Source organism: Pungitius pungitius, chromosome 8 (assembly GCF_949316345.1).
Source record: "Pungitius pungitius chromosome 8, fPunPun2.1, whole genome shotgun sequence".
Lineage (NCBI taxonomy): Eukaryota > Metazoa > Chordata > Actinopteri > Perciformes > Gasterosteidae > Pungitius > Pungitius pungitius.
In genome coordinates this window covers 20,113,073-20,136,914 of record NC_084907.1, presented here as the reverse complement: position 1 = coordinate 20,136,914, position 23,842 = coordinate 20,113,073, and the positions used below count along the sequence as shown (strand labels likewise).

The window sequence follows — 23,842 nt, the reverse complement described above, 5'->3', positions numbered from 1 at the left end:
TTCTTGCATAAATACAAATTCATACATAATTCTGCATTTTACTAAACAACCTTTACCTTTATATGTCTTTTCCTTTTTATTATTGGCTGACAAAGAGGGAGATGTATGAGTGCACATCATTTCATTGAATAATAAGAACAGACTCAAGGATATGCTCTCTATATTCTTCTGTTCACACTTTTGAACAGAAATGGACCTTAAGAGTCTTCTGTGGTACGAAATGACTGCAGGCTTCCTTTCGTATGACGCGTCTTCTTAAAAACGCATGCAAAGTTTTCTGTACCATACACCTGTGCAGTCATTACCTCACAGCCCGAGAATCTCAGGAGAACTCGAGCTTAGACAGAAACAAACTGTCTTTTTTCACACCACACGGCAACATGGTCACAACTCGTGGGCACACATCAACGCACATCTAATGTAACGTTGTGCACACCTCAGAATCCTGTGGACAACGATAAAAGACAGTGGGGGAAGGAATGAAGTTTGCCTCGAGCAAATGTTTGTCAATGTATCATGGGGCAATTACTCCAAGAAGGGATATCAGAGGGGAATGAAAGAAATATCCCAAAGAGACTCGAGCAACGGATCGATATATTCCGACCTCAGAGTTAACAAGACATGATGACTAAAGTGTTGACACTGCTGCCCTGCACTCAACGGCACAGCAGTTGCTGTTGGCCTGTTCCACTTTGATTTGTGTCGTTTGAATCTCAATACTTTTTTCAAGCAGGAATTTAAAAACTAGAAAACCGTTGATAACTGATTAAATAGTATTCCTTCTATATATTGTTTTACTGAACAAAAGATGCATTTCTTTCCGTCTCTGCCAGCTGCATTAACATATTAACGTCCCACAGCAGATGTCTTTTATCAGAAATATTATAGCGTGTTGGCAGGGAAAGGAATCCCCCACAGTGGAAGAGTTTGGTATGATTCGACTTTTAGGAGCTAAATGAGTGGATCTTGTCTCTCATCTGGACTCATGCAGACTTTGACTCTGCAGCGCTCTCAGCTTCGGGCCATCCTGCAGAAGGGAAACCTGATCACTTTCTGCAGACCCAGCGCCACACATGCAGCGCTTACTTAAACATCTCCTGCATTCATCCAGCTTCCCCAGCCTCTGCTAATACTCCTGCCAATCAGGACAGTAATGCTGCGGGTAGCTCATTTCTTCTCAAATGCACCAGTAGCGGAGGGCAGAGAGCTATGAAAGCCAGCTGCGACGTTCCCATCACCGCTGCTAATAACCGTGACCTGGATCAGATCTTTGACTGCCTACTCCAGCCGACGGCCCTTCTGCAAACACGTCTCCCCTCTAGGCTTGACTGCCGCACAGAGGAATTACTATTCTGATTCTGAGATTTCCACATCAAACTACGGCAGAGAAAAATGGGAGTCTCATGGGAAAATGTTTGGGAATAAGCTTGGTTTTGCTGAAATATGGTTCAGAGATGCTGGGGCAGTAATTTTCTGGCATAAAACATGATGTCATCCTCTACAATTTACAAAGGTCAAAAGGATCTGTTCCCTGGTTCACTTGGGTACAAATGATGGTTTTGATTATCTGGTTTCACAATGTACATTCATAAACATGAATATGTGTAAAAGGAATACAGAATAAATGACAAATGAAGTGACTGAAGTAAAGAAACTGATCCTCTTTATTTGCAGGGTGAATAAAAGGGGATCTTTTTTTAATGAAAAGGTTGTTCAACGTGTGATCAGATAATGTATAAACTAGTTGAATAAGATTATGATTCTACAGCCACAGAAACAAAGTCCAGCTAAGCTTAAGGGAATACAATCTAGTTTTGCAGTCATAAACTAAAGTATTCGACACATTTAAATATTTATGGTGGCGCGAGATGGAAAGTTGAAGGATCAGCAAAGTTGTTGCAATTCTTGAACGTGAGGAGAACATAAATGTCTGAATCCATCAAATGGCTCTCGTGACACTACGCACTCCTCGAAGCAAGAATGTCGGAACCAAGTTTCAACCACTAACTGCTACAGTATGTCGGTCCTGGACTAAAGTCAATGGCAATGCAATCCATAGAGCCACACTGCTAGCATGTACAAAAGCATTCAACAGTATAGTGAAGGTTGAGAGGAGTAAAAACACAAAGCAGAGTGAAGGTTATTCAAAAATTAAAAAAAAAAATTACTGAAAAGGGTATTTAAAACCCCGCTCAGCAACCAATCAAACCGAGTGGAGCGCTCACCTTGACAGCTTTTGCCGTCTTCATTGACTTTTTGTCCCTGAGGGCACCTGCAGTAGTAACTTCCAATGGTGTTACAGCACAGAGCTTCACACGCTCCATTGGTCTCCTCACATTCATTAACATCTAAGGGGGAAAAAACAGAAGGAAAAATTTAATTCTTATAAAAAAAAAACACAACCACAGGCAGAAATGATTTTAACAAATAACTATTGCAGTCAACCATGTTTAATACAAATTTTAAAAACATTGTTTTTATAGGATCAAGAAATGATGCATCTTCCTTTGCATGTCAGTCCCGTTAAGTCAAAATCTTTTCTGTGAATGAATTCGCATCAAGCTCTTGAACATGTGGAAATTGCCCGTCAATGCATAAGAATGACTGAGGGAAAGGTTTTTCTCCTGTTCCATCCTATATAGTTTGTCCCCTTAGTACAAACTCCAACAAAAAGGAAACTACATCCAAAAAAGAATCAAGACTTGAAACAAAAACAAAAAAAAGTATTTACATATTGCACTTGTCACCTCTAACTAGCAACAACTGGCTTTCAGGATGGATAGAATCCTTTCCTGCAGTCCCCGAACTACACATAATCACTCATTTGAGCTGCAGAGCATGTGCACGATGCAAAGATATTGAAAAAGTGAGAGGAGATCTTCTGGTGGGTTTGATTTGTGTTACATGTTGCATAGTTTTACACTTGATGACATTGTAGGGTTTTTTCATTTGCCATCCAGAAGGAATCTTGGATTGAAAACTGAACTCCTTGGAGAAAATTAGGAAGGAGCTTTACCTTGGCAGTAAGAGCTAATAAACCTTCTCCATGTCCATAAAAGAGGAGAGTTACTTTATGGAGGAAGGGTCCGAATGCAAAGAAACACCCCCTCAAGTTAATGCATTTGGTGCATTGCAATGCCAGCGTTGAAACAGCGTATTAAACGATTTCCCTCTCGGTTTACATCATCTGGAACGTGGATGTTCTTTTTATTGCCAAGTGTTTAAACAACTCCACTAAAAACCGAATGACGTGCAATGTGTAATGTTATCTTTAAACATAAAGAATACATTATATTACACTAATAAATAAAACTCCTTACGATTGATGTACACCACAAGATCTTGATTTAATGAGTTTGGCTCCTGGGGTGAGAAAGCCTTCTTCTTCCTCTCTGAAGCACCGGAATGGGAATTGTTGTGCTCATGCATTTCTGCCCAATAAGCAGAGAGGAATGTTGAACCGCTACAGGTGAGGATACTAAACACAGCACTGGAAACTACAGCGCATCAGCCAAGTAGCATGTGTTTAGTATGGACTGCTTTAAAAAGCCTCCGTTGAATTACTATCTTTAATTACATTGGTGTTCTTTTTCAATAAGTACCATATCGGAAATCAATAAATGGTTCCAAACTACTGCCAAAGAAAGAAAGGAACGCAATGAGAGCAGTTCCCCCAGTCGGAAAAAAACAAGCATGTTTTAGGACCAACTCGCTTCCCCACGAACATCAGATCACTGAGATCAGAAGCCTGAGTTGTTGTAGTGTGTCCATTGCCCAATGTGTGCACCAGGTCAGGGTCAAAAGGCCAAAACTCAGGGTCAAACCCAAGAGGGGAGAACCGCACGTGACTGTCTCTTAATATGTTGTAACAAAGGTTAGAGTCCCCTGCTAAAACATTGTAGCCAATTGCAACAAAGTCTCAAAAACCTGCGACTTCTTCAAACCGTAACCATCCGACGCCAAGGATCAAATGAGTCAAATCCCAGCACTAAAAACACACTTTCCAAATTTTGGTGTAAATTCGGAAAGTGTAGTTAGTGGTTGTGCATTAGGGTTTGGTGTTTAAGCAGACAGGTGGGTCTTGTTCCAAAGAGTGATCACATCATTTTGAACCAAAATAATTTCATTTTAGGCATGCTTACTAAATTGATCAAAAAAGGACACCATCTCCTTATGACCTTATCTAAAAAATGTCATAATGGATAACCTGGAGGATTCTTTCATTTATCCTGTCTGTATGAAGGCTGAGGTTCTGTGCATTGTTCCCATTGGATAACACACATGTTGCCAAATTGCTGCGTACTACGTCTTCTTGTGAGTGAAACACAAAACAAACTGCAGTGTTCCGAAGCCATCGGGTAAGGAATAAAAATTAACTTTTTTTTTTAAAACTTTAATTTGAAAGAGAAATCTCTTGATAGTCTTTCTGCAAGTTCAGCTGCAACAACACACATGGGTTTACATTCCTTTGCTGTATTGTGTGACTTCCTGCGATAAGGACGAAAGCCACTGCTCCCAGGACGACGGGGGCCAACAAAAACTACCAGACCCCCCCCCGATATTATCTCAGAAAGGGTCATGGGCCGTAAAATCACAGTATTCATCAGGGGATAAGCGAGGGGATGATTGGGGGGTGGGGGGGGCCCAGGAAAGCTTAACCTGTTTCCTTTTAGGGTCCTGATCTGAAAGCCTGCTGGTGTAATAATGCGCGCTGCTAGTGTTCATTCCTGGATGCATTCCCTGCTGTCCTCACAGCTGCTTTCGTTTACCAGGTGCTATGAAGACGAGGATCGCTTAAAGGTTTCATTCAGACGAGGGTTTTTTTTTTTTTCTGCTGCCGACCCGCACAAGCAGCAGGACGGGGGTCACGACATCTTGTCCGACAAACAAACCAACCGTGTCTGCGCGGTAACTGACGGCACTTTACACCCTTTCACAGGAAAATCCTCACCTTCGACCCCAAAATAACTGACCCTTAAATGTATATATTAAAGGGTCTTTTCAAGGGTCACTTACACTGGTAGCTGGTTTATAATACAGGTGATTTATTGATATCTTGGACTCCGTCTGCATTCTTTATGTCCGTGTTGTCGGATCCCATTATTTTAGCTTATTTGCAATGTTATTTTAATCATTTAAACCACATATATGCGCCTGTTCATTATTAAGCTGATGTTCCTTTTATCTCTCCTTAATAATGTTATAGTGTATCTTACAGTACTCGAGTTTCATCATTCTATATACAAATAAAGTATAAACAGTCTTGCTTTCTGCAGAGGACACATTTATTTTATCCGTCCCACAGCTCAAATGAATCTTATGAACTGGTAAAAAAAAAAATGCTTCCCCGAGCTCACAAATTGTTATTAGAAAACTTGTATGGACCCTAGAACTCCTCGTGGATTTCACATGGATATTCATGCTGGAGTCAGGTAACATCGCCATTACTGTGCGAGTACTTTAATCCTAAGGTTTCCTTGTAATGCTTCTCTGCCAGACTACGGTCTGTAACATGTTCAGGTAGACAGCAGGCAAACAAGAGCGGACCTCCAGAGGTGTACAAGCAGAGTGTGACGAGATAACAAAAACAACAACATTTCGGTTTGGAAGTCTACATGAATTAGGAATTAAATAAGGCATGTGCAAAGCTTTAGAGGGTCAAATTAAATACATTCACAACTAGAGTGGACAATGATTTAATACTGTGTGGTTTTATAGGATTCCTTTGCAGGGCATCAGCTCAAATTCAACATTGCCCCCTGCTGTTAATCTCCTGCTACATCAATAATAGCCCAGATGTGCTGCTGGATGTTTGTCAAGCTAACACTGTGCAGCTCTGCTTTCGCTCTCGTTCATCATGCTACTAAAACACTGCTGCCACAACACAATGATTCAAAAAGACAAAGAGAACCGCACTTTAATTGTCAACGTGCCGGCAAAACATCTTTCACTCATTCACTGCAGCAGCATGCATCAGAAAGCCATGCATGCTGTGAGCATCACATTCCAACACCAGGCGATTTCTTTGTGCCCGTTTTGGGTGCGAGTTTCTGCCTAAAACCCAGTAATTGCGGCAACTGTGACTGTGATTGCAGCGTAGCTGTTGGGACATGGTGCGGCTTTCCTGAAACCTAGTTTAAAAAAAAAAAAATGTTAATGAAAAAAAGGACCAACCACACACGGCTGCACCTCCTCCATCAAGGCATTAAACAGCCATCTTAAGTTTTCAAGCCACCGAATCAGGGCGTGAGAGTCACCAGACCAAAGTAGAGGAGATGCGTCAGGAGAGCCAGGAGCAGTGTGAAAATGTTATTTTTTTAAACTGTAGCAGGACAAAGTAGGCAAAACGCTTCCTCTTAATCTCTTAATAGACTCAAACTGTAGGTGAAAAAACAAATAATAAATCACTCAGACATCGGGGTTTTTGCTTTGTTTACAGGCCTTAAAGTTAGAAGATTGCTTTTCTTCAATGAAAGGCTTCTTGTGTGAAAATGGAGGTCTACATTCTCTGCTTTGCTCAGAGCACGGTCTAAAAATATGAATCAAGCGACTCAGAAGTCTGTGTGCAGCTTATTAACCACCCAACTGAGTGTTAACTGTAATTTTTCATGCATGACTGACCACAAGGGATTCGTGTGCAACATCAAAGAATCTAAAGTATAGTATTGTACCTTGTTTAGTGAACATTCTGCTCCACAGTCTTAAATTTCCCCAATTTGTTTTGATGGTTCAATTCCCTGCACTGCACGGTAAGTTTGTAGGTTTCATGTGCACATATTTAAGTGTAGGCACTCATCTGTGCTTATGTGTGTTATGGAATACCCCATTCTTAAGAGCCAGCCACCCCTCTCTCTCTCCTGTAAGCTTAATTTATTCCCTCGACTTCACTACTCCTGGCTGTGACCGCAGCAGCTCCTTCACTGCAGGACACAGGGAAAGAGTCCCAGTGATGTGCCAATGGCACTCAGTGTTATATACTGGTAGGGACAACTCCAGGGATCTGTCACATGACTGGAACCACTTCATGGAAGGTAGCTGACCGAGCCATGCGTCTTGCAGGAGGGCTGTGAACGTCCAAACACGTCTGACTTCTGTCACTAATTTTTACTGTCAGTAACACAGAAAAAGTAGGTCAGGTGCAAGAACGTATGCATTTCTCCAGAAAAACGTAATGATCCACACAGACCAACCTTGTGGACCTCGGGGGGGGGGGGGGGATCTGAGATACGCGTGTGCTGTATCTGTGCTCTACCAGTCAGGACCTGTGGCTTCCAACTTTGACCCCCCCAGAGGCTCGAGTGCCCGGGACACACCAAGACCAGCAGGAATCCCAAAATTGCTCGTGGTTTCCAGCATGTCTGCTTCACCCGCCGCTATGTGCGAGATATGCTGCTGTGGTATGTGCAGGCCTAAGTGGATGCTCTGAGCCGTTCACCTGCGGGGCGAAAGGTGGCAGGTACATGATGGACTGTCGGGCTCAAGGTGTACAGGGGAGAGTAAACATTCAGCAGCGTTATTGCTTTGTGAGGTTTTTCCTTCTGATATTATGACAATTTGTCCATGTCAGAGTCATCGTTTTCACATTCAGAGAAGAGACAAAGAAAAACCACCGAAAAAAGATGACAACATGGTCAGATATCCAAAGCCTGGGTCTGTTTGCAATGCAGCAGTCATTATTATCATCATATTATTGTGATGCAACCAAAGAGATGTCCCAAAACCACAGAATGAACGTTTCAGTGGAGTAAAGAGATGATGAGGAGAAACACCACTGGCAGATGAGGGGATCAGCCCACGCTGACTGCTCCAGTAGTTCCAACCTTTTTCATCATTTAACATCAGTCAAAATTCAACTCGCAATCAGTCAGTAAAAAAGGTAACATTTTCCTCTACTTGCAAACCTTAAGGCAAGGAGTGTAGAGTTTAGTTTTATTTATTACATTTAAGATTTATATTAGGTAAAAATTACATGGTATGAAATACAATTTTAAAGAACAATTGATTCGTTTCAAAATCCCTCAGTGTTTCTGAACCTCCAAAGTCTTCTTTCCAGCAGATAATTTCAAGTTGACATCCGGTGTCACATCTTCCCTGTTAAAATTTAAATTACTTAACAGCTATAAATTGAGATGACTAATGACTTTTGACCCAGGACCTTTTCCATTTGAATTAAATAAATCTTAAAATTGCATTTTATATTATATTTAGAACAATGCATTGTAATCTGAGTACTAATAACTAGTACTAATTTTATGCTATAGCTTTTACAGCCATGTAACCCTCTGTGGTGGCATACACAATGTTAAAAGGACTAAAATGCAGCGATTTTTAGAAGCTTTTGCGCTGTTCACATTAGCAGCTTTATCCACAACCCTTTTCTTTGCATTTCATGATCAACATATGTATATAGTCATCTTTAAGGTTAGTTTTTTCACACCATAGAATAGATATAACTATTGCGAGAATGCCAGTAGAGCAGTCTCTGACTTAACATAAGATAAAACTACCTTTTTTTTAACTTGGCATGTGGAAGGCAACTGACCCTGATCATTACATTTCTTTCAGATTAAAATTGGCGTTTTAAACCTCGCAAGACACCAGCGGGACTGGCTGGCCGTGCATTGAAGGAACTTGCCCTCTCGGGTGAACATTCCCTCAGGCTAAGTGCCTTCCAGATGGAGAGCATTCACAACAGAGGAGATAATGTGGGGGAAAACACAGATTACAAGTGAAATATTTGGGCTCGAGCCGACTTCACATGGAACTGAGAAAGAAGAAGGACAGCAGAGGCTGATTTTAGCAAAAGATATGAACGTTTCAGTGGAGTTAAGAGGTGATGAGGAGAAACACCACTGGCAGATGAGGGGATCAGCCCACGCTGACTGCTCCTCTAATTGTATTTTGCAAACTCTTGTCACTGCTAATTTACACAAACTTAATGCCCTTACCCCGAGCGTGACCTGGAGTGACCTTTCATCAGTGAGGCTGTAAAGAGCCTAATGAGACTGGGTGGAAGCTGAGAATGCGCAATTATAGGAGATTAGGGTGCTGTGCAGGACGCAGAGGAAGGTAGGTGGGCGAGGCTGTGCACCCCACCCTGGGACTGTGCACTCCCTCTCATTAGAGGGGTGTCTATTGGCCTCACAGGAACAAGCTTGTGCTTTATCGCTCTCATGGTTAAAGCTAAATCTTTCACACTGTTTCAGGACAGAAAAGGCAGAAAGGAGAAAAATAAGCTTTTTTTCTGCCAATGATCTTGTAGAGTTGTATCGTGCATTTTCCAATTTAGGAAATACTAATTGCCATTTTATAAAATTATGAACAGAATGTCTTTGCACTGTTAAACAACCACCCAGGAAACGTCATGAAGGATAAATTAATGATTTGCATACTACTATTTGTTGACATTTTATGGACAGGATTGATCAAAAACAATTAAATCACTACTGAAAAAAAATACAAATACTGATACGTTTTGGTCGTAGATATAGGGAACATATGGTATAACGAGTTTCATATTAGCTGCTCTGGAAAAGCAGGTTTTAAGTGTCAAATGCCAGAAAATATGTCAGGAACTCTGGTCCAGTTAAGATCCAATTCATGACTGATAGAATGTAGAATGTGTTGAGAACAAGCATTTCCCCCCCCCCCCACAAAATACAAATAGCAGCATTATGTCACCACTAAACGCCATTCCCAACATTATGTACATTTTCAGTTAAGCAACACAAGACGTAATAAAAAAAAAAAAACGACCATTTCAGCTGTGCCTGTTAAACTCAGAGCAAGGGAAACTTAGAGGGAATTATTTGGACTGTTTGTGATCTTTCTAGACATATGCAATCCCAATATCTGTCATTTGTTTTGTTTTTTTCTTCAAAAAAATAAAGAAAAAAAAAATCCTTTATGCCAAATTTTGAGCAGAAAAAAAAAACGGTGTTTAGGGTTATAACTGTTATATGACTAAATGCCCCGTTTGACCTTTCTCACCTCTGTGGTCAATCTTGAGTGACAAACTACTGCAGCTGTGCCTCTGCCATGTTGACAACCTCATGGCTTTACTCTTTCATGCTCACATGTTGTATGCCAATAACAGACAACCGTGTGAATTATGTGCCAGTGTTCATGTCTTTTCAACACTGCCAAAAGTTACCCGTTCTGAAGACAGCTGTTTGAATAAAATAAGGTGTGATATTCCTGGAATCTCTGCTCTGTTGAAGCTGCCTACGGTGAAAGAGGATTTTTATCGTTTACAGCTGCTTTGTTGTCAAACTGTTTTGCGTGGAAGAGAAACATGGCGTCTGACCTGTTCCACTCCCAAACTGAATATGACAAAGTACAGCAAAGACATTTTCACAGGGTTTTTTTTTCCCGTTTTACATTTTTGACACCTGCCGAGGACATGGGACTAAATATAATTTCCAGCTATCATGGGTGGCCCAAACAGGTTTTTTTGTCTCATTAAAACAGAAAGATATACAACACAAATGCAACACCTGTTTTACTATTAAATCAGCATCACTCAGCAGACCCACTACTTTAAAAAAGGGCACCAAAAAGAGACATCCAGGCCCTCATTCAAATTTGGGGGAGTGACGTCAGGGAGGGGCCATTTAAAACAAGCAATTATTTAGTGCTTTGAAACAAACGGGTGGATTTTCTCAATGTCGAACAGATTTAAAGATAAAACTAAAAATTGTGTTTAAGTGGTTAAAGTCACTAGACTCTGTAGGTCTGTTCTTTTATACACTGGATAGAACCAGATGTCAGTTAAAAATACACCGGACACCATTGGTGAAGGAAGTATCAACGTCTTTCAAGTCCCAAAAGGTTTAGGTTAAGAGAAGCCTCAGATTACAGGTTGTTAAATGCTTGTGATGGAAAAGGAACACATGGCAAGTTTTACATTCCTTGAAGCTGACACAAACATTCGTGTTTTGACCTTTTCCACCTGTTCTTTTTTTTTTTTTTTTTTCCCAAACACCAAAAACTATTCATATATGTATTTTCTTATTGGAAGAAGTTCTGATGAAATGATAAGCCACACTGGCTAATGGTCACATCGAGGCCGAGATTCAATTCATTGAAGAAAAGGCGTAAACCGTCCCGTCTCCAGCCAAAAGGACCAGTTTATCCATGTGTGCTTTATTTGGGTAACTTGCTCGCCAAAGTGCATGCATGGAGGTTTTCCAAATGTTTTCCTTAATCCCAAGTGGAAAAAAAAAAAAAAAAGACATTCGGTGGCACATCAGAGATGGGGGATTTATTTTTACAGGAGGGAAGGCTGACATTCTGAAAGCCCCTCCTCCGTCACATTCCCCAACATGAAGGGGGCAGATAAACTATATATTTATCCAAAGAAAAAAAAAAAAAAATCTTCCTCGCTAATCAAATGACTGTCAAACTTACCAGAGGGAGGAGCATGTGTGAAATGGTTTAGCCATAATTTAAAAGTTGTCTTTTACAACATGGCCCCATGCAGACCTCTCATCCTCAGTGACGGCAAAGAGCAGCAGTAACAAAGATGGTTTCCCCCCATGTGGAGTCCTAAAATATATCTTCAACAGAGGAAGTTCGATGTTGCGTAACCTTCCTGCTGTTCATTACCTGCGAGTGAGGCCATGGGTGTTCGGGGGGGGGGGCGCTCTGAAATGGCACGTGATAGATTCACGTGCTGGCTTGACCTCTGACCTCTCCGCTCCTCTGAAATGTTGAGCGCAAAGGGGAGACGGCAGAAGTCACTTCTGTCACGGAAATCAGCTTAACTAAGCGCACAATGATACTAATACTATAATCAATGGTGATTAGAGAATAATACAAAAAGAGCAAACAATAGAGTATTGAATGTTGCATTCAAGCATACAATCAGTGTTCAGCAGTACTTCGGATCAACAGATCATAACACCTTTGGCCTTAAAGTGCTTCAGGGATTCTCACAAGCAATAAACCCTCCATGTATCCACATTTACTAAAATCCTATCAAATACAGACCAGTTTGAGAACTTCCCTACCTGCCCTGGCTGATTAAACAGAATTTACAGAATTGTCTGTGTGCACATCTGCGTGAGGGGACCGCAGCGGTTTCAACAGGCAGGTTGCAACAAGCCACTGGAGAGACAGTCTGAGGAAAGACCAGTATTGAGCATTTGGTAGTTGCAGAGTAGGATAGTTAGTTATTAGAGGAGGCTCTGCAAAGAGCAACGTTTAAAACCCCAATCTTAAGAAATACCGAAGAACATACTTCCCAGGCCTTCTCACAGAAGGGAGACAGAAGCATAAAGTCAGATGTGAGTGGTCTCGTGTGATGACCGGTTACATTGTTCTCCAGCTATCGGCCTCTTAAGCTAGAGTTCTTGACCGGACGACCCCAGTTTAGGTCTGTGCACTTCAAAAAGATTATGTTCAACTCAACAAGTTTCCTTTACCGAGCAAATGGATCCCCACAAAAGCTGCGGGGTCCCGACCTTGTACCAATGCCAACAAGCACAATAATCACACTGAAAAATATCTACAATTTAGAAAAATAGCAACACATTTCATAAGCTTGAATACATCAAATGGTTGTGAAGTGTTAAAATACTGTGACAAGTGACAAATATATGCCCATCAACAAAGTTAAGACATTTAAGTTATATTATCATCTTACAATTATTGAAACTTTACCACGTAAGCAGAATTTTAATGTCGTAGAAAACAAACACGTCTTGTAGGTGAAATCCTTTTGAAACACATAACCGGTTGTAAACTTAATTTAAGGGGGTAAAAATGTCCATATTTGCTCTGAAATTAAAAAGGGTAGAAGTAGCATGAAGTAACATGAACTGGTTCAGCTGAAAGAGGAGTCAACCCTAAAATTCTACATAAGTACAGTCATTTACTCACAGGTGTGTTTAAGGTTACTTTCTACCGCTGTCTTTGTTTAATTGTGTCTCATTTGATCCGACTTCATTAAACTTCCTAATTAAGCGCTTAGGTGTGAGAAGCACTCTCAGACGTGTCATCATCTCCGAATCTTTCACAAAGTGTTTGTTCAGAATGGGACTTCAGCAGGTTCTTCATGTGCCGTTTCTCAGCCCCTGAGCCAGTGGACTGTGGAGGACTCACGTCATGCACCAACAGGCTCCTTAGAAATAACTGACCTCATTATTAAGAGCTTCAGTCGGCCGGTTATAAGCCGGTTTTATTTATTAAGACTGTTTTCAGTACATAAAACTGGTACATAATCCCAAAACTATCAAGGACGTCTTGACTCTATTTGTCCTTTGTTTCAAATAACTCAACTCATCCATCAATTGTATCTATGCAAGATGAATTTCATCTCATCTTTAACCGACAAGAGACAAGGTAGCTTGAAAACGGACCCTAGTACGGTTTCATGTTACAAAAAGTGTCTTTCTACTTTTCTGTCTGTGCCCAGATGTCAGCTGGTACGAAAACATCTGCCCTGCCAGAGGTCTAAAAGCCCTTGAAGCTCTTGATCCAGAGGATACCACTCGTCTGCCGATGACAAGCTGGATGCCGAGTACATCAGGCACTGATTGACAAAACCACAGTCAAGACAAAGAGCTTTAACAAAAAAAAGGGCGGGGGGGGGGGGGGGGGGGGTACTTCAGTCCAAAAACTGATAACAGGGACCTACAAAAACGAAATACAATGGTAATTAACCGTTATAAATTATACATGTGCCACAAAAGATGCAGAAGTTATTCTCAATAAGGACTAAAGCTTGGACATGCACATCCCACCAGATCAGCCAAGCAACAAGCCTGTTGTTACCAAGTGATTCAAATGTTGCTAAATCCTGAAGAACATGAACTTCAACAAGTGGGAGGAGGACAGAGGGAAAGATACAGAATACAGTCTCCTGCGACACACAACGTTGTGTTCATGCAGGACTCCTTCACTCCTAAGAAAGTTTGAGTTATTAAAACAGGTTTCTTAAAATACTTTATGTTGAATTATTGACTCGTTCGCCTTCAAACGTTGTACCGTCAGTGTGATGGTATGCTTCAGGAGGCGTGAAGTTGAAGCTGGTGAATCATTTGAATAAATGGACAGTATTTATTACCACGGAGACACAACGCTGTGCTAAGAGAGCAAAACAGATGACAGCTCCAGACGACGGAGCGCGAGGCAGTAATTGGCCCCTTCCAACAGCGTAAACACGCCAATCGCTGGAGAGAAATACGGGCGAAACCACATCAAAAGCCTCTGGTGGAACAATCACCACATGCCACGGCGGGAGGAATGCCAACGCTGACATCCGAAGTAACGGAACGACGAGTGAGCCTCTTGCGGTTCCACGCCGTCGTCCTCGGGCGCATCCTCCCTGGAGAAAAACGGGGCCCGCGACGGAGACAGCGCCGCGCAGCACGTGGACCGCAGCGTCTCGTCCACACGGGCAAGATGGTTTATCTGGGACTCGAGGAACGCGGCGGTTACAACAAAACAGCGTCCAAATCGCAGGCGTCACTTAGCGGAAAGGAGGCTCTCATTAGAAGTGAAGTTATGGCTCTTTCCCTCGAACAGCCACTTTGTACTCGGCCTGCAGCTCATGCCCTTTGCCCTCGGGACCCACGACACCGAGTGACCTCCGTTTGGCACACGCGGCACCTCAAAAGAGGGGTAAGCTGCGAGCGTAATCCCCGCCTGGGCCCCGGCGGCCATAAGGCCAGACGCTGCATCAGCCCGTTTCATGACGAGCACAGGCCAATATGACGGAGGTTACAAAGCGATCCAATTAAAATTGGGACTGTAGCTCTCCACCAGCTCTTCACCGTGCAGAACAATGGTGGAGGATCTCAATGCGAGGGAAAGGGAACGGAAGGGGGGGAGGGGGGGGGGGGGGCCTTGAAGCAAAACCAAAAAGTGGGAAACCCACACAACAACTGAATGAGGACCATCAATTATACCAAATGTTGTCTTCTTTGGCTTCCAGTCGCAGACAAAGACAAAGATTGGGTAGTCATTTAAAAGAGATCGTAAATAAAAGCATTAAACGTGGCAATGAGTGTGAGCTACTGTGTGAGCTTTGACAACACTGAATATTTTGTAAAGCCAAAAGAATAGAGAGGAATGTTCGTATGATTGGATAACCAGATTTTTTCTTATCCATTCAAATGTATACAAGTCAAACACACACTCAGTTTTCATATCTCAGATATCAGGAACACAATCGCTACACCAACAAATAAGATATGGTTCCCTTTTTCTTTGTCCTGTACTGATTAGACAGTATTTTGATAGTTTCCTGATGAACTGAGCATCCATTCAAAACGCTTTGAGGTTTCCTCTTTTTATCCCTCGTTGATCAGTAAACAGACCCATTATTGAACATGCCTTTCCATTTCAGTGGTAAATCTTTTTTTTTTTTTTTTTTAAGACTTATTATTACCATATCAGAGGAATCTATAAATATCTCTTGTGAAGAGACACAAGAATGTTATGGCCTACTAAATGTGTTTAGGAATTTAGGGTTTCTGGTTGAACTTTATGACTAGTCAAGACCTTTATTACTTTATACCCACTGTGTGAACTGGCCCTTCAACGCTCTGCAGCGTGGTACATCCATGTGTTGGAGTCTGCGTTTACATGTGGAATTTCCTGTAAATCCATACTTCAACGTGGCCCATCAGGACCGGCTCAAAAAACAGCAACAAATAGTCTTAACCGTGTGTCCATGGATGCAGAGACCTTGTAATTAAGTCTTTTATTTCCAGCATGAAGTAATCAGAAGTAAGCCAGGTCAGCTTAGGCTTACACGTCAGTGCTGCAAGTCCCAAAGCTTGATCATAAGTCCTTTAACGGGAAGAGAATGTATAGCTACCGATGTTACGGAGCAAAAAAATGACTTGTTAAAAGTTAGAAAGGAACTTTGAGCTCCTGGATGCTCGACAAAAAAAGTGTTGAATTAGAACGCAACACAAACAAAAAGATCTTCATCGAGTCCCCGCAGTTTGAACTCGACTCATCCGACCGGGTGTTTAGCGGAGCCTAATTGTAATGACAGACCATTCTGGTAAAACACGTCGACACCAAGAGGAATTTCCTGTCGTGTGGCGTTATCAGAGTAAAAACAAAAGTCCTCCGCTGTTTAATTTCAACAGCTCAAATTCAACAATGGAGATGCTGATAAAATACTTGGGCTGCTGCTAAAGAAGCCAAATGCTGAGATTGTCATTCTTTGGTGGAGGAAGGCAGAGGTCAGCGGGGGGGGATTGGAGAGCAGACCGACACAGATCAGAATTGTAGGAAGAGCTCGAAAAGGTGGTTTTAATCAAACTGAAAGCTCTAATCTCCCTCAATGAGAAGAGTCGGTTTTATGACTCTGGCTTTTATTTTCACTGCATACCGCGTCCACCGACAGTGATTGAAACTCCATGTGTGTAAAAGATCCATTTGTATGATTTGTAGGAAGCAGGGAGTGAGTGGGGGGGGCGGGGTATGATATGGGGATCAAACAATCGAAAGGGGAGCAGAAAAGAGACGGTGAATATGAGACATTAGCCTGGCTGTTTCTACTCACCATACTGGCAGCTGGGTCCGTTGAACCCTGCAGGACAGTCACAGAGCTGAGTGGATCCAACCCGACACTGGCCCCCATTGAAGCAAACACCGTAGCTGCACACAGCTGCACAAGGGAGATGCCGACAGCCGGGATGGTAGGGAGAGAAGAAAGAAAGAAAAAAAGAAATAGTGAGTGAAGGAAAGACACCTGGCTTCTTTTCATGAGATGTCGACATCTTCAGTTTCAAAACGATGACTTCTTCTGATCAAAGCCGTGTCGTCTACCTGTTCACTCCTGACTAAAGAACCTCGATTCTCCTGCGTTCACACAAACCAACGTAGGAGGAACCCGCCACTCAGTGGTCTTTGAGCTCAGGCTTCCGGCCAAGTGAAAGGCATTTGTAAACTGTAAAGTGCATAACACATCAGCTTGGATGACTTTAATAAAAAAGTACCGGTAGTTTCCTGAAAATGACCCTGATCAATTAAAGGCCCTTGGATCCCTGTTGCGAAACAGTTGGTGAATCAAGGGATTCATCAGAGAACACCAGGTGAGCGGGGCTCTTTCCATCTCTTGATACCATCACATTCCCTACGCTTAAACTACACTGACCTAATGATCACCTAAATATGTGTGTGTGCTGAAGTCTCCCTGCTTGTGCTCTTGTCTGACGTGCGTCAAGTTTAATGGTCCTAAAGCCAGACACAGCTGTTTGGGCCCAATGCCGTGTTTGCACTCTCCCGAAGCAGAGAACAGTGTTTAGTGACGACGGATCCAGATGATTGATGTCCGTCATCGCTTCTCCTGACTGGCGACATGAGGACACGAGATTGAACCACACAGTCAAGCTAATAACAAGAGAGATTTGAAGAGCAACCTTTCCCAAGATGATTGGGAAGAGAGCCTCTGAATGCCAGGTGAACCATACGTCTTCTGCCAGGTGTGCATGTTTCTGCACATCTAGTACGACAAGAGGCAGCATGATCCTGCCAGTTCTTATGCCGGTCATTAACCCCATGTGCTCACAGTGGTGATCAGTGTGCACAGGACAGCTCACACTGAAATGATCAGGTTTCCCCATTTGATTGTCAAGCTAATTTTAGTTGACATTTTCAGAATTTGGAGTCGTGACCATCTAGTTTTGGGGAAATAAAGACGAATCTTAAGGAATTTGTTTAAATTAAAAACATTTTCATTGTTGAACTATAGTATTGGCCATTGGCCTGCGGGAGGACGCAGTCAGTGTAAACAGCTGATCAGAATAAGAGTTTAATGGTCTGTGCTTCTTAATGACTATTTACACATCAAGACAGCTTTTCTAATGTAATACTTCAAAACGAATTAAAAGAATATCTACAATCTGGCTTCAACCACATCATGAAAACATAATAAGTCCAGCCAAAAGGAGAGGGACATGACGAAGTGCTCACTTCTAAGCACAGATGAGCCGGAGTGATTTCAAGCTTTCATGGAGTCTTGGAGACTAAACATCCGCCCGTCATCTGGCTGCATCCTTAGACACCTGCTCAACATTTGGACCATCCAGGGAGTCTAAACACACAACCTCCAACAGACATCAAAGCTATCGCTCGCTTGTTGTCTCTGAATAAAAATAAAAAATAAAAAAAACACAGATCAGCATTTTCCCTGACTGATGCAAAGACGTCCTGCATTATTTGCTGAGACGCCAGAAATCCTACTTCCACAGGAAGACCATCTCAACGCTGCCAATTTGCCCGTGATGGCTTTCGGAAGCCATGACTGTACTAGTTCAACATACATAACTACCCCCACTTCTGTGATTATCTAATGTGAGGGAATTATGGTGCGCTGAAAGCTACAGATGACAGACAAGCAGAAAGAAAATACAATTCAGTGGTCAGAGTCACTCCAGGGAAGCATGGCGACAACAAGGGGGAAGCACATTCCCCCTTGTGAGACCTGAGACACAGGATTGTTGGCAGCTAATAGGGGCATTTTTGGGCCACCCCCCCCCCCCAACCCCCTTCCATCCTGAGCTCCTTAGGGTGCTTAATCTTCCCTAAAATCTTTTCTTAATGTGGCATGCAGCGTGGACCTAAACTTACTCTGGTCCGTGGCTGGACATTAAGGGAAGCTCACCGACACAAAGGCGGGCGCTCGGCGCTCCGTGAGGTGCCACGACTGTTACGCATGGGGCCGAGCGCTGCACTTTTGAGGCAACAAATCATGTTTCGCTGTACAAAAGGAATGTGTCATTTCAAAGGGTCGGTGTGAAAAGCAGGGCCTCAAATGCCATGTGAACCTCACGTTAGGTTGATTTGACACAGCAGCGCATAGCAATGCACAACCCTGCAATTACTTTATATCTGGGGCATTTGCTGCTCCCTACATTATTCATGAATTACTAAAATTCCAGAGATTTTCATCCTAATTTCTGATTACGTGGATGAGAATATTAACATCTAGTCACGTCACACAGTGTTTAGCGGTTAAAAAAAAACACCTGTTGTGGTCAGCATTTGCAGGGCCCATTTACGCTGTTTTGCTCGCTCTAAAACCAGAGAGATGTGGATTTAACATGATAACCGCTTGCATGTCACACACACACACACCAAAAAAGAATCATACAACACACAAGCAGCTTGTTCCCTGCATGAGCCACAGGCTCACTTTACTAATATCACCGTCCAACAAAACAACCACACGTGCAACAGGAGAGCAAGTCATGTGATTACTTTAAATCCTTGTGTCTGCTTCTCGTCTTTGACTGCCATGTTTGCAGTCAGACTCGTATTAGAGTAACTCATTCCAGTTTGTTCCCATTACATGGTCTGCCTGCTGGCTTCAGCCAGACCTCAGGATGCCGAGAGCAAACTTGGCCAGAGCTACATAATATGGGAAGAGTAGGCCCAGAATTTGTGGCAGCTTTTGTTTGTTTTCAGTATTATGCTGACCTAACAACCTCTGCATTAACCATTTATCTGTTATGCATCATTTTATGGACGGGTTTTGATATATTTGTGTTCAGCTTTTGCAGGATATCTTCTCCACACACACACACACACACACACACACACACACACACACACACACACACACACACACACACACACACACACACACACACAGCAGTTAACGAGGACAACAAACTGGAGGGGACATTGTCCCTGCCCCTCAGACCCCGCCACAAAGCTTATTGTTGCCGCTCGTCTCGCTGTCTTCCACCCCCCGCCTAACCCCCGCCCATCCTCGCGCGGCCCTTAGCTACATGCTGCGGGTAAAAGGTTTGACTCGCTGTTCGAGTTGTCCTCCGAATGTTTAATTGGCGGAAGTCGCCATCCCAAAGTCAATAGCTCTTCCTCTTCAGGAGAACAAGGGAGTCATTGAGCCATTTGGACTCTTTTGCAAATTCACAAAAGTCACTTTAAGGCATTACGGCTATCACAAGGTACCTGGATTACTGGAAGTCATTTCTGTATATATATATATATATATATATATATATATATATATATATGGCTCCAAGATCAATGGTATAGAGTAAAAGAAAAGATCTGACACCTTCACAATTGGATGATATTAGCCTGAAACAAAGAGGACAACAAGTGGGGGGGGCCAAAATAGGAGAAAAAAAACTGATGTTTTCTGTGCTACTTTCTTTTTCCAAAAGACTGTCGGAGAGCACAACTGAAGCCGTCCACTCCAAGACTGTGACAGGATGTCAACATCTGTACAATGGGTGGATATAGAGGCAGAAGAGAATCTCAGGTGAACTATAGCAAGGACAAACCACTCGACTCGCAGCCACTCTGTGGACAACATGATTAGAGCCCCCAATTCAACAACCTCACAATAGCCACAATTCATTCTCCTAATTACCCTACACTGACATTGGGGAACACACACACACACACACACAGACACACAGACAGACACAGACAGAGAGGAAGAAGGACAACACAAGAAAGAGAAAACTCAGGAGTGCCAGACACTAAATCACCATCTCAAACACAAAGCATTCCCATCTTCCAAATCTTCCCTTCTTTTGGGGGCTTTTCAGGGGATTTGCTAAAGCTGCACAGATTCTTTCCTTTTGGGTGTTGGAGTCGCTGTTGAAAACAGCCCCACAGATTGCATTGTGCTGACTGAGGTACAGTAGAGATAGAGCATAGCAAAGTGCACGGGAGTGGGAGTGGGAGTGGGAGGGGGGGGGATTGCGGTGTGAGCTTCCCTTTATCCTTGTTCAATGGCTCAGAGAAAAGGGTGATTAGTTTCTCCCATCTCAAAGTGCTGCCACGTCTTTGGTTACGGAGATAAAAGCCATGCCTCACGCCGGAGAGGGCAGCCATTGTCACGCGAAAAAAAAAAAGAAGAAACGAAACCTCCCGTCTACCGAATTGAGGGGAAAGCATGGACTGTCCTGAGGAATGCGTTTTTGAGAAACTTCTTTATGGCAGTTTTAAAAACAAACCAAAACTTATTGCAGAGCAGATGCAAGTTTACATTTATCTACGAGGCCTTGCAAGAGAATATAAAATGCCACGATAAAACATTGGTGACAGGCACATCCAGGTCTTCCAGTGATGGGCCTGTCCTACTGGTGGAGGCGCTGGCCATTATGCACGCGGGTCGGTTCCAGGTAGAGCAACGAGAGCCAGGAAAGCGGGAACCTTCTTGTCAGTCGAGCAGACGGGGGGGGGACAAACTGTTTACAGGAAGGCTTTGCCAAGAGCCCGTCGATGGTATGCAGGCTATGTGCTCTGGATCACTGGCTGTGAAATCCCATCAAAGGAGGCATCTTGGTCCCAGCGGTGTGAAGCTAAGCTTATCCACAAGGAGATGAGCTGCTGGCAGCCCCAGAGCGACCAACTACTCTTCCATACATGGACCTATGGACTGGAACTAGGGGGAGATTCATATTTTTGGTGCGTATCAGCAGTTGGTCTCCCCACCGTGACTCGATAGGTATTGTTGAGGGGGCCCTGATTGTTACTGGTTTAGGGCTTTTATGCTCATAGTGCAATCCCTTTGACTTGCACTGCCATGTCACCGCTATGAATGAGAAGAGGGGCATGACCATACGCCAGCCGACATTTAAACATGGCTAAATGTGGACCATTTGGACATTCATTGTATTAACAGTAAACACCGTGCCTCGTTAAAGATGTCTGTCAGGCAAAGTGACCGCAGAGCCACGACTTCACCTTAAATTGTAATTCGTTTTCCCGAAAGTAGTAAAAGAAACAATGCAACGCAAAGAACTTTTGAGAGCAAATGTCAACACTTGAGAATTATTTTCCCACCATCCACATTTAGACCTTGTGAGACTGTAAAAACACAAGTAGTTGAGTCATGGCACTGACTGATAACATCTGCTCGGGAGTGGATGGGCAAAGCGTCTCTTGACCCTTTTGACCTTTTTCTGAAAACCATTTCATTCAATCTTCACTAAAGGAACCATGTGGATAGTTGAGGATACTTACGATACAGGCAGCCTGCTTCTCCATTAAGTTGGGACCATCCAGGGCAGCACTTGTGCACAGTCTGATAATCCTGTCGGTACACTTGTCTGTATGCAGTGTAGTACGCCGTCCTGTTAATGTGACAAACATCACGTTAAAAGCTTTCAAATCAAACCTGTTGAAATGGTTTATTCAAAAGAAATCCAAACAAATAAGAGCAACTGAAAAAAAATAGTTTCTGTAGAATTGTGGTGTAAAACAGTAGTGTGCGAGCAAACAAGTGTACAATATATACAAAAGGATTATGTGACGTTATCAGAAATATGACATGCAATTTCCTATGTTTCATGTGGTTGAATACCATGAGATTAGAACGAATAAACATGAGATCAGATCAAACGTCTCGAGTCTTTTGAGTAACACGCAGTAGGATGTTCAGGAAACATTTTCCCAGACCGTCAAGGCGCCATTTCAAAGTGTGATACTGTCAGAGTCGACTTCAGAGAAGGGGGCCTGTCCCTGTACTTTGGGACCCCTCTCATTGCTCGACAGTCATTACGCAATGTAGAAACACGTTTTTTGTTTAAAGCGAGTAATTGAGGCTTTGGCTGCCTTCAAAGCAGCCTTTGACTTTGTAACGCGGTAAATAACGCTGTGATAACGAGCGCGAGCAGCAGACCGAGATGCTCCCAAAAACGCAGAAAGGCTAAAGCGTTGGCATCAGGACCCTCCTCCATGGGAGGAATGCTGGCTGCATGGGACGTTCAAAGCTGTGATTACAGAACAAGAGCGAAAGAGAGAGACAGGAACCAGGAGGTCGAGGACGTCATCCCGTTTGATACTGTTCGGAGGTTGGAGTCAAATGAAGCGGATGAATTATTTTGGTAACATGACTTCATGAAGCAATAATTAAAGCTTTGCCATGGCCAGAGATTCATCGGCAAAGCGCCGCATCCACTGCAGGATGAAGATGAGGAGTGTAATTGAATCAGAAGCGACAGACAAACAAAAAGGGAGGAGTATTACTCGCCTCCTCTCGTATCCCATGCACCACGACTGGGCCACGCAGCCTTGCTTCCACACTTTAACCATGCGTGTGAAGGCCTGCACACACGGCTGCCTCTGGGCGACGAGCGTCACCTCCCTCTCCACGCACACATTGGGCCTGAAACAAAAGCAGAGGTGAAAATACTTAAAAACGTGTCAAAGTGTTTTACAGATGTACAGATGGCAGCGGGACAATTTATGAACGCGTTGTGTTGCAGCAGATAGATGCACAGAGCTTACCAGGCCTTTCCTAAAACTGCCTGTGCTCAGATGCCAGGCTGATTGAATATACCAAAACTAGACCTCACAAAGACTCATGGGAAACTCCTCATGCATTATCTTTAAGAAGTCAGAGCTGCTACCTGTAGATTAGACATTTACAGTGTTCCCACTACATGCATGTTTTCACTTGTTTTCGCCCACAGGTAAAACACGATAAGATTTTCTAATTGTGATGTTTTGTCCCCCCCCCCCCCCCCCCTCGTGCAAAAGCGCCTCTGGGTTAACAGGCGGACCTGCCGCTGAGGTCTTCGTACAAAAATAAAAGCGAAACATGATCTTTGAGACATTTACTGCGTCGGGCAAAACCTCCAGCAACAGACAGGAGGCTCCACATACAGAGGTCAGCGGGAATCTTAAAACATTCATCTGCTCGTCTCATAATCAATAGTATTCCCGATCACTTTATATAACTGAGAGACCTCATTGTAAGTGGCAGCTAACCAGACAATATTGTCTCACATAATTCACCCTGCTTAATATTTAGAAGTTTAAAGAGTTTGATGGGTTTCAAACTAACTTTGATAGAGTTAGGAATGCAGTAAACACAGAGCTGATATATAAT

At 43.0% G+C, this 23,842-nt stretch overlaps 1 protein-coding gene across 1 annotated transcript in view; it reads right to left on the bottom strand.

Moving 5' to 3' along the window:
• The window catches only part of megf6b (multiple EGF-like-domains 6b), a 42,761-nt gene that overhangs the window by 18,538 nt on the left and 381 nt on the right, over window positions 1-23,842 (bottom strand). The window contains exons 2-5 of the mRNA XM_037490209.2: window positions 22,982-23,116; window positions 21,973-22,082; window positions 16,526-16,630; window positions 2,226-2,348 (exon numbers count right to left, since the gene is read on the bottom strand). Coding sequence (XP_037346106.2) covers window positions 2,226-2,348; window positions 16,526-16,630; window positions 21,973-22,082; window positions 22,982-23,116 — 473 coding nt within the window. The remainder of the gene's footprint in view (window positions 1-2,225; window positions 2,349-16,525; window positions 16,631-21,972; window positions 22,083-22,981; window positions 23,117-23,842) is intronic.